The sequence below is a fragment of the Galleria mellonella genome, unplaced genomic scaffold (genome assembly GCF_026898425.1).
Source record: "Galleria mellonella isolate WM207_F2 unplaced genomic scaffold, CSIRO_AGI_GalMel_v1 utg143, whole genome shotgun sequence".
NCBI lineage: Eukaryota > Metazoa > Arthropoda > Insecta > Lepidoptera > Pyralidae > Galleria > Galleria mellonella.
The window spans coordinates 1,029,229-1,039,007 of NW_026441997.1; the positions used below are offsets into that span (position 1 = coordinate 1,029,229).

The 9,779-nt window shown below is 31.5% G+C and overlaps 2 protein-coding genes across 3 annotated transcripts; one reads left to right on the forward strand and one right to left on the reverse strand.

Moving 5' to 3' along the window:
- The first annotated feature begins 54 nt into the window (after positions 1–54).
- LOC113516840 (succinate dehydrogenase assembly factor 4, mitochondrial-like) lies at positions 55–1,570 on the forward strand. Of its 2 annotated transcripts, none has more exons than XM_031907910.2 (2): positions 55–191; positions 995–1,570. In XM_031907910.2, the coding sequence occupies exons 1-2, from the start codon at positions 176–178 to the stop codon at positions 1,300–1,302; spliced, it is 324 nt and encodes a 107-aa protein (XP_031763770.1). In that variant the 5' UTR covers positions 55–175; the 3' UTR covers positions 1,303–1,570. The 2 variants fall into 2 exon arrangements, with proteins under 2 accessions (XP_031763770.1, XP_026757116.1); XM_026901315.3 differs by lacking the exon at positions 55–191 and adding an exon at positions 203–389.
- LOC113516839 (pre-mRNA-splicing factor ATP-dependent RNA helicase DHX16) lies at positions 1,559–6,705 on the reverse strand. Its single transcript, XM_026901314.3, has 5 exons — positions 6,141–6,705; positions 5,154–5,290; positions 3,146–4,709; positions 2,605–3,007; positions 1,559–1,804 (listed from the first exon to the last, which is right to left on the reverse strand). The coding sequence occupies exons 1-5, from the start codon at positions 6,467–6,469 to the stop codon at positions 1,580–1,582; spliced, it is 2,658 nt and encodes an 885-aa protein (XP_026757115.1). The 5' UTR covers positions 6,470–6,705; the 3' UTR covers positions 1,559–1,579.
- Between the last annotated feature and the right edge of the window lie 3,074 nt (positions 6,706–9,779).

Here is a 9,779-nt window from a genome sequence, read left to right on the forward strand (position 1 = left end):
TCCTTCTATGTAATTTCTTGTTCTTGGGTATTAGTTATATTTAAATGTTTTTATGAGAAATAAAAGGAACCTAAGGAATTTAGATTAGAGGATTCAGGATGGGTTAATAGGAATAAAATTGATGTGAGAAAAGGAAGTTGTAATAAGTTTGGTTTGTTTTTTTTTTCTCACGTATATGACGGTTCTTATAGGTATAGAGTAATATTTTGAATTATTGACATTAGAGTTAGTGTCTAGAAATATATAATCAGTTACATGAAAATATTTAGAAAGCTACCTATTTAAATACAATACATAATATAGTTATTATATTTAAGACTTACATATAACGCAATTAAAAATGTTGCATTTACGCTTTCCAAATATTTTGCGTAACATCTTTTCTCAAGGTAATTTTTTTGTACATGAGTATTTATGAATATGATCATGATCACAAAATAGTTTAATACATTCATAATATTGTCTTCACTAGACTTAAACTTATTTATAATAGTACTTATAAATAATAGTTAAAGATAGGGGGGAAAGGGGTCCCTTTTCTCCATTCCGCCTGTACTATATACGCTGGCAGGGGCACCAGCGACGGATGGATGATAGATGACGATGAAAGCAGGTCAGTTAGCCCATCGTGACGAATTCCACCAAAATTAACCACAATGGTTTCCAGGGGGAGCCCCGTGTTGGTCAACCTGAAAAGGTATATTGTTAGCAATGGGGCCTCTAGTCCCATTACTAACAATTCCTTTTCCCCCCAAGCATATAGCGTTAGGTGTAAATAATATCTATTTTTAATTAATAAAAAAGAGGATGGGAACTACTCATAATAGGACTTCAACAAAATTTATTTAAGACAATTTATATTTGTTATTAATTAATGAAGTACTAAGTAGAATTCTAAGTTTTCGATGCTATTGTATACTTGTTAGTACTTGGTACACCATGTATTATGAGTAGATAAGTGCTATATTCTTTATATATAAATTTGTACTTTTAGGGTTTTTAGTAACCAATTCTCAATCACTTGGATATTCAAATGATTCTAAATCTTACAAGGATGAGAATAGTGATAATCCAAAAAAGGAATCTCAAAGAATTGCTGAATTTCGAAAAAAATTGAGAGAAACTACACCTATTAATGATCTTGGTGAACAGCCATTTATGCATCCAGCACAAAAAGAGGATCCTTTGCCACCTTTTCCAAATAATACAAATCCGAAGACTGGAGAAGTAGGTGGCCCAAGAGGACCAGAACCAACTAGATATGGCGATTGGGAGAGAAAAGGAAGAGTATCTGACTTTTAGAGATTATATTTAAAAATGAAGAAATATTGTTCAATTGCTTATTAAATTATATTTTATTTTAAAAAATATTGGCTGTGACCACATTAAGAGCATTATTCATATAAGTGGCAGAAGCAGATAGTTGAAAACCAGTAACAGTGTATTAGGATGTGTAATAATTACCTAGGCTTATTTTCATGGTATTTACAAGTGATATTTATTTTGAATTATTATAATATATCTTCAAAGAGATGATTGTGTTAATAATAAATGTTAGTTTATGTAAATATTTAATTTTTTATTGTGTATTTGAAGCTTTTCCCATAGTTTTAGGCATTTTTTTATTGGTTGAATCTTCTAATTCCTTAGACTTGTAGTAATGAGGTGCAACTTCTAGCAGCCATTTGCTTTCTATTTCTGTGACTTGTCTCATAAATTCTTTGGAGGTGAACACTAGCTCATGGTATATTACCCAGCGTGGTAATTCTTCAAATAGAGCACTATTTGGATGAATCATTACTGTCTGTAAATTGTAATACAAAATATCAGTTAGCTAAATGTCTCTGTAGGAGTCTGATACAAACAAAATATATAAGTAATCTTGAGTTGACATTTCAATGCCTTTCTTAGCAATTCCCTAATTTTGAATGGTAAACTGTTCCATTATTGATGGATGTAACTGTGTTGGAATTCTTAAAAAAAGTATTATGTGAAGGTGTTTTTAAAAGTAGTCATGTTTGTGAATAAAGTGGTTCATTTCTGAAATACAAATATTCAACAAGCTCACAAAGTTAACAAAAAAATGTATAGATAATGTAAGATGTTGTAAAGAAGTATGAGTATACGGACATTTAGTAAGAGTAACCACTTCTTCGAAGTTTAAACATAAGGAATGCATAAATTTAGCTTTACGTGATAATTTTTATTTATTTTTTATTATTATTATATCAGCCATTAACTATACATTGCTGAATTTAGGCCTTCCTATTGATTGCTTTTGTAAATAGACGTCACATTTGTCAGGAGAGTTGCAAACTGCAATTAGGCTTTGGTGGTATTTTAAGAGGGACACATCTGCCCACTCCTTGACCGTTAAATTACCTTAGTCTTTTTTTTCATATGCACAACGGCTCAAATGAGAGGCTAAGCACGGAAAAGAGTACAATTTACATTACTTTAGTCACCTCTTACAACACCCACGAGAAAGAAACAGGTGGCCAATTCTATGCAAGGATTACACAGCTTGATACATCCACACAAAGTGATAATTTAACAGCCACTAAATAGTAAAAGGCACTATACAGTATATATATTAAGACTTACTTGGTTATGTTTGACAGTTTTATAGTGTCCACCTTTGGAAAATTTGGCAATATGGTAGAAATATCCTGCAGTAATAGCTTTTCGTATATTTGAATCCTCAGCAATACTGGACACCATATCAATTTCAACTCTCTCCATGAGTCCAGCTAGTTGTTCGCGAACATCGCGAGCCCGTTTCATAGATCTATATTGAATGAAATTCTCATAGCACCATTGAACTGAGTAATCAGAATCTACCCATTGGTTGTAAACATTCATTAACGTTAAATGATCACCATTGCGATGAAAAAAGTTTTTTCTTGCAGTATCTGCATGAATTATCTTATCTTTTGGTCGGTAGAAAACTGAACTGTTTACTGACAACATAGCAGCAATTGTGACAATTTCTTCTGAACATTTGTATCTGTAAAATTCAATAATTTGTTAAGATTTCTGCAAAATTATTTTTTTATATATGTATAGTTAGAAGTATATATACACAGTATAGAATAATCATGCCAGAAATGCATAAATATTTATCAAATTTAATTTGAATACTTACTTTTCACTAGCTAATAGCATCTTAGCTAACATAGGATCAGTAGGAAATTCTGCCATACGTCTACCAGCTTTAGTTAGTTCGCCATGGTGATTAAGAGCACCAAGTGCATACAATTGTTCCAAAGCTAGAACTAAAGTCTCATGTGGAGGGGGGTCTAAAAAATCGAAATGAATAAGATCATTGATTCCTAATGCTTTTAAAGTAAGAACAGCGTTTCCTAAATTTATCCTTTGTATTTCTGGGACAGTATTATCTTCAAGTTCATACTTATATGCCCAAGCTGTATATAGTCGGAAACATTTTCCTGGCGCTACTCTTCCTGCTCTACCTGCTCTTTGGTTAGCTGAAGCTTTAGAAATTGGAACTACCATTAGACTCTCCATACCTGTTTTTGAATTGAAGTTATTTTGCTTTGCAAAGCCTGGATCAATTACATAAATAATATTATCTATAGTCAATGATGTCTCAGCAATATTTGTTGCTAAAACAACTTTGCGAGCTCCTTCAGGAGTAGGTTCAAAGATTTTAGCTTGCATATCACTAGGCAAGTTAGCATACACTGGCAATATTATTAATTCTCTTAATTTTTTACCTATTCTTTTTGTTCTTTCTTGTAACATTTCTACACAAGTTTCTATTTCTTCCTGACCTGTAAGAAATACCAATATATCACCAAGGGGCTGTGTAGCATGTATCTGTAAAACTGATACTACACTGGCATCAACATAATCTGCTTCGGGAGCTTTAGTATAGTAGATATCTACAGGAAATCTTCGCCCAGGAATTCTGAAAATAGGTGCATCATCAAAGAAATTGGAAAATTTTTCTGCATCTAATGTTGCACTGGAAATAAGTAGCTTTAAATCAGGTCTAAATCTAGTTATGTCTTTAACAAGTCCAAATAGTATATCTGTATGTAGTGTACGCTCATGAGCCTCATCTATAATCATAACAGTATAAGATGCCAGATCTGGTTCTGATAAGAACTCTCTATGTAATGTTCCATCTGTCATATATTTTATAACAGTTCTATCAGATGTACAGTCTTCAAATCGTATGCTGTAACCAACTTCATTACCAAGTTTGACATTCATTTCTTGGGCTACTCTTGCTGCTACTGACATGGCAGCGACTCTCCTTGGTTGTGTACAACCAATTTTTTTGCCATCTTTTGTAAAACCAGCTTCATGAAGGTACTGGGGAATTTGAGTTGTTTTACCAGAACCTGTTTCACCTTCTACAATTAATATCTGATATTTTTTTATAGCTTCTATTAAAGATTCTCGGAATGGATAAACAGGTAAAGATTTTTTTGTTTCTTCAATAGTCATTCGAATTTTTTGATATTCAGATTTCTCTTTTTCTTCTTCTTGGTCTTTAATACCTTCCAATTGCAAAGCTTGTATAAAATCAATTTGCTCATCCAGTAGTAATTCATACTCATCTTGTGATTTTGCATCTTTTGCTCCAAATTTGAAAAATGCTGATTTGATTTGTTCTTGTTCCCATTTTCTTTGCTCAGAATGTGGTAACTTTTCATTTTCATCAACTTCTATATATTCTCCTGTAAGTAATTAGAATTATTAAATTATGACCAATGAATGGGCAAAATAGATGAATGAACATGAAGCAGAAGCACTCAAAATGTTAACACATATACTAACGATATCATTTGTATGTATTAGCCATACATATATGTCCCTCAACTAAATGAATTTAACATTAATCAAAAGGGATAATGTTACTATAGATTATATTTGTTTAATATGAAGCATATTATCTTCTTATAAAATAATCTATTCCATATGGATATGATAATAAGTTTTTTTTATTATATATATTATTGTATTTATTTTTATAAGTTTTTATTGGTTTAAATTAATTTGAAGAATAAAATCAAGCTTATTATTATTATTATTATTTTAGATATTATTTTAATTATTATTTGAAATATTTAACTGAGAAACATTATTATATGATCTAACTTTTTAAACTGTTAAACTATTACCTTTTTCCCCTTTTCCTAAATCTCGTGGCATATGATATCTCTGCACATTTTCCAATTCACGAGCTTTTTCATGTTCTTTAGCTAATTGTAGTATTGTCTTTTTATGTTCTCGTTCTCTTTTCTCTCTTTCTGTTAAACTGAAATTAAGTGAGTGATAAGTACTCCGAGTTGTTGTCTCTATGGGTATGCATAGAGTTGAGCACAAATTCTTACAGACATCTCTTAATATATGTATTAAGTACCTCATGTATTATGCCAGTCTTATAATATTAATTAAGCAGAATCATATTACCCATTAATACAACAATCATTACTAACTTCCTGGTGCCTTTGGGGATCAACAATAAATTATCTCGAAATTAAGTATAAATATATTTGAGATGGAGAAGGAAATGATAAATTAAAATATTTTGATCACATAAATAATGTGATAGGTAAAAAGTATTAAAAAAAAATTATTAAGGGTTTACCCTGAATTAGTTTATGATGAGGAGGGTGAGACAAGGGGATTCTCAGTTATCTCATTTGAGGATAGAAGGGATTTGTAAAAAACCCTATAGAGACGAATGGGAATCTTGTATCCCCAAGTCACAAAAAAATTTAAGTGCAAAAAAATTTAAGAAAATGTATTAATTATGATATATTTTTATAAGCAATAAAAAGTTTTCACTCAAAAGTTATTTTTAAGAATTAAAACACTGATATTGAATGTTTTTTTATTAGGATATATATAAGGGTTTCCTAAACTTTTAAGATAATGAAGCACCCACCAAATCTTTTATTTTATGTAATTTAAAAAGGGTGTAAAATTTATATCCAAAATATTTTAAAAGCTAAACACTATTCTTTATTTTAACTTTTAATGTAAAGATATTGCATAATAAAATTGTGAAACCCTGGGCATTTTCTACAAAAGCACTGGGAATTGTTGATATAGAACCTAGCGTAAATTAATAGTTATTTTTAATTATTTGTAAAATTTCTTACATGCTCTCATCAAATAAATATTCATCATCAGCTATATCTGCTTCTAGTTCTATAACCTTATCTTCTTTTCTTTTTCCTAAATACTTGCGTCGCGACTGGATACGCAATTTTGGTAATATTTTATCCCTGTCTTCTGTTTCAAGTTTTAATCTTTTCGCGGCCTCTTCATATGATTTTTTGCTGGATGATTCGTTTACTTTTTTTACCTTTTCCTCATCTCGTTTCTTTAGCCTTTTTGCAAACTCATCACGTTCTTTAATATCTTTTAAACGATTTTCTTCAGCACTTCCAGAATCCGAAGAATAACGCCGTTTGCTAGATTTACTCATTTTATGATATTGTTAGTAAATAATAATGAAAAATATGAAAGATGACTTTTGACAGAGGTGCACTTATAAAATGAACTAAAGATATGGGAAAAAGTTACTGAAGTAACGTATAATATTAGCAAAAAAAAAAACTGTATACGGAACTGGATTTTTTATTATTTAAATAATATATATTACTTTATTGGCTGTTTGTTGTTGATTTAATTGAATGAATGTAAGGAAAATGAATACAGATTAGACAAGTCAATAATGACAATGACAGCCACTGTCATTGTGTCGGATTTTTATTACGATTAATTGGCTATTCCTTGTTCTTGGGAATTGGCTTTAAGGTCATATTACATATGCTTGCTTCATAGCAACATTTTTGAATTGATGGAATGCAAAAATCCATATAAAAACGCATCCAACATATAAACAATGCGTCGAACTTGATTATTCACTTTTGCATTAACAGAATCGAATATATATGAATTGTGTAATTGGCCAATTGAACTATAATTGAAAAAAACAATTAATATTATAGAAAGATTGGGTGGGCCGTGTACATTCTAAAATTATTTGGTCCCCTAGAATAAAGAACGGAGCTTTTAACTATATAGTAGGGAAGTCTAATAGGAGATTTTGGTATTTATTCAAGCTCGGCAGACATAATGAGCCAATGACATAAGGAGGATACTTTACATACTACACTGCTCTATGTTGCGCCAATTCACTTCCCTGCGCTGGATGTGTAAATTTTTTAAAAATGAGTTTGTGTAAAGCGCTGCACAAATTAGAGAGACTATGTCTATAGAGTGTAGTATCGGGAAATTGTTAAAAAACTGAAAAGGGCTGTGGGCTTGAAGAAATGTGGTTGATCAATTGATACTTGTAAACTGGTTTTGTTTTTTTTTTTTCAATGGATGATAATGGAATGGTAACCCCGCCTGCGCTAACTGTATACGCTGGCAAAAGGCCAGCGTATACCGTTAGCGCAGGCGGGTCAGTTAGCCCATTGTGACGAATTCAACGATAAATTAATCAAGATGGTTTCCAGAGGGAACCGCGTGGAGGTCGACCTGATGGGGTATATTGATAGCAAAGGGGACTAACCTCTCCTTTACTAACAATCCCTCCCCCCCTACTTGTAAACTGGTTGTCTACCATGAAATAAAATTCCGAATTTTCGGGCTCAATTTCGTGGTTTTTGTTCGTACCGATATCAACCAGTAAATGGAGCTTAACATTTCGTTCATCATAAATCCTATCCTAATAGGTCAGGGGAACGATATTTTAACATTTTTAATAATTTTAAACGACATGGATTATGTAATATTAACATCAAATTTCTGTTTCGTACGTCTCCGAAATTTCAGAAAATATTTCGTGATAGGCCCTCTGTATAGGCGGTATATATAAATGCAATAATATATAACATATATAGCAAAACAAGTTATCTTGTTTTGCTATATATGTACAATCTTGAATGAACTTGTTCATTCTTGAGTTCTTTCAAAATCTTGGCACAAACTCAATGGGACAGCGCAGTGACGCCTGAGTTACTGAGTTGACGCAAAAGTGATTACTTGCTCTGAGACAGTTAGATTTTTTTACGGAAACTGTCCATGAACATACGTGTGCACAATAATATATTAAATAAATATTGTGTACGTGTGCGCAAAATGCCGTTAAAACCCTAGGCTTTTCTGACCTTTTCACTTATTTAAACTAAAAAATTGAATTTTCATTGTATATCGTAAATTGCAAGATGTACTTATATATAATAGACGGGAGGAGGAAGGGATTGTCAGAAATGCGGACTACCAGTCATATTGCTAGCAATATACACTGTCAGGTCGACCTTCACGTAGTTCCCGCTGGAAACTATCGTGCTGAATTCCAGATATATTTATCACGATGAGCTAATTGACCTGCTTTTTCATTTTCACCGATCATTCCTCACTGGTGCCCTGCCAACGCATACCGTTAGCACAGGCGGGGTTGCCATTCCATTATCATCCATTAAAAAAAATTTAATTGACATGGCTTGTGTACTGAAAGTATGCAAATCGCATTCATCGTGTGAAGTACCTAATTGGAAAATTAAATTTTCAAGCAATGGCGCGGTGTAAATTCACAGTGCGTATTTTCTATCCTAAGTAGGTACTTCCAGGTATTTATTTTTCAACCGATTTAAAAAAAGAAGGAAATTCTCAATTCGGTTGTATTTTTTTATGTTTTTACCTCAGAACTCTATCATTTATAAATGAACTAGCGACCCTGAGCAATACTAATACTAAATAGCGCCGCCAGCCCTCCGCCGGTACTGTCGCAACCGCTATGTCCCTGCATTTTAAATTTGTAATATCTTCGAAAATATTTATTTAAATTACATTCTGTAAAGGGCCATATTGATCTATATTCAATACACAATGTATTTAAGATACTTAATTGAATAAGAATTATTGTTGTATTGTTTCTCGTAAAAAGTAAAGGATAAAAATGGTTATTGTGGGTTATCTTTAAGAGATAGACATATATCATTCCGGTCTTTTTTTTAGACCTTCTTAAGGTGTATAATACTGTAGTACATTATTTTGATCTATCTCGTAGGCTTCAGCCAGCGTTGGCAATGTAATCATAAAAAAATGTTTTTATTTACGACGTTACATTAGAAACCTCTAAAATTATCAGTGTTTCTCTTCTATATTTATTTACTTCTATAGTTACGTAGTTTTAAAGATCTTAGCATACATAGGGACAGGCCGACGGGAAGCGACTTTGTTTTAAACTATGTGGTGATTTGGAAACAGTAGTTTGGTTAATAAATCAAAATTATTGCTTTTACCACGATTCAAGTCGGTTTATATTTTTTTGTAGAAAAAAAATATGAAATCCTTAAAAAAATATCACTATGACAGGTATTTTGATTGTAAGTTTTGTCAAAACATACTTACTTGAAGGATTATAGTGAATCATCTTTCATTGCCTATTTGAATATTATTGAAATTATCTATAAATTGACGGAAAAGAATAAATATGTTAATGCTATTAAGAAAATACAACATATTTAGATCTTTATTGTGGTAGGTACATAAGTTGTATATTACTATAATATATGTATACGCGTATTTTTACTATATGTATAGCGATTTAAAAATCTGGATATCCTAAAAATTTCAAATTTCATTCCCTAAACACTCCAATATATTTTATTTCAAGACTGAATGTTATCCAAATTATTTGTTATTTTAACCGATGATTTTATCACAAAAGAGGTAAAATCAGTCAAGCGTGAGTTGAATTCACGAGTCGATAGTTCCGTTCA

Excerpts from the sequence above, each read along its gene's own strand:
- LOC113516840 (XM_026901315.3), top strand. The coding sequence starts at position 341 with ATGTTGCATTTACGCTTTCCAAATATTTTGCGTAACATCTTTTCTCAA. Across the intron at positions 390-994 it reads GCGTAACATCTTTTCTCAAG|GGTTTTTAGTAACCAATTCT; the intron begins GTAATTTTTTTG and ends TTGTACTTTTAG.
- LOC113516839 (XM_026901314.3), bottom strand. The coding sequence starts at position 6,469 with ATGAGTAAATCTAGCAAACGGCGTTATTCTTCGGATTCTGGAAGTGCT. Across the intron at positions 4,710-5,153 it reads TTTAGGAAAAGGGGAAAAAG|GAGAATATATAGAAGTTGAT; the intron begins GTAATAGTTTAA and ends AATTACTTACAG. Across the intron at positions 3,008-3,145 it reads ATGCTATTAGCTAGTGAAAA|ATACAAATGTTCAGAAGAAA; the intron begins GTAAGTATTCAA and ends TGAATTTTACAG.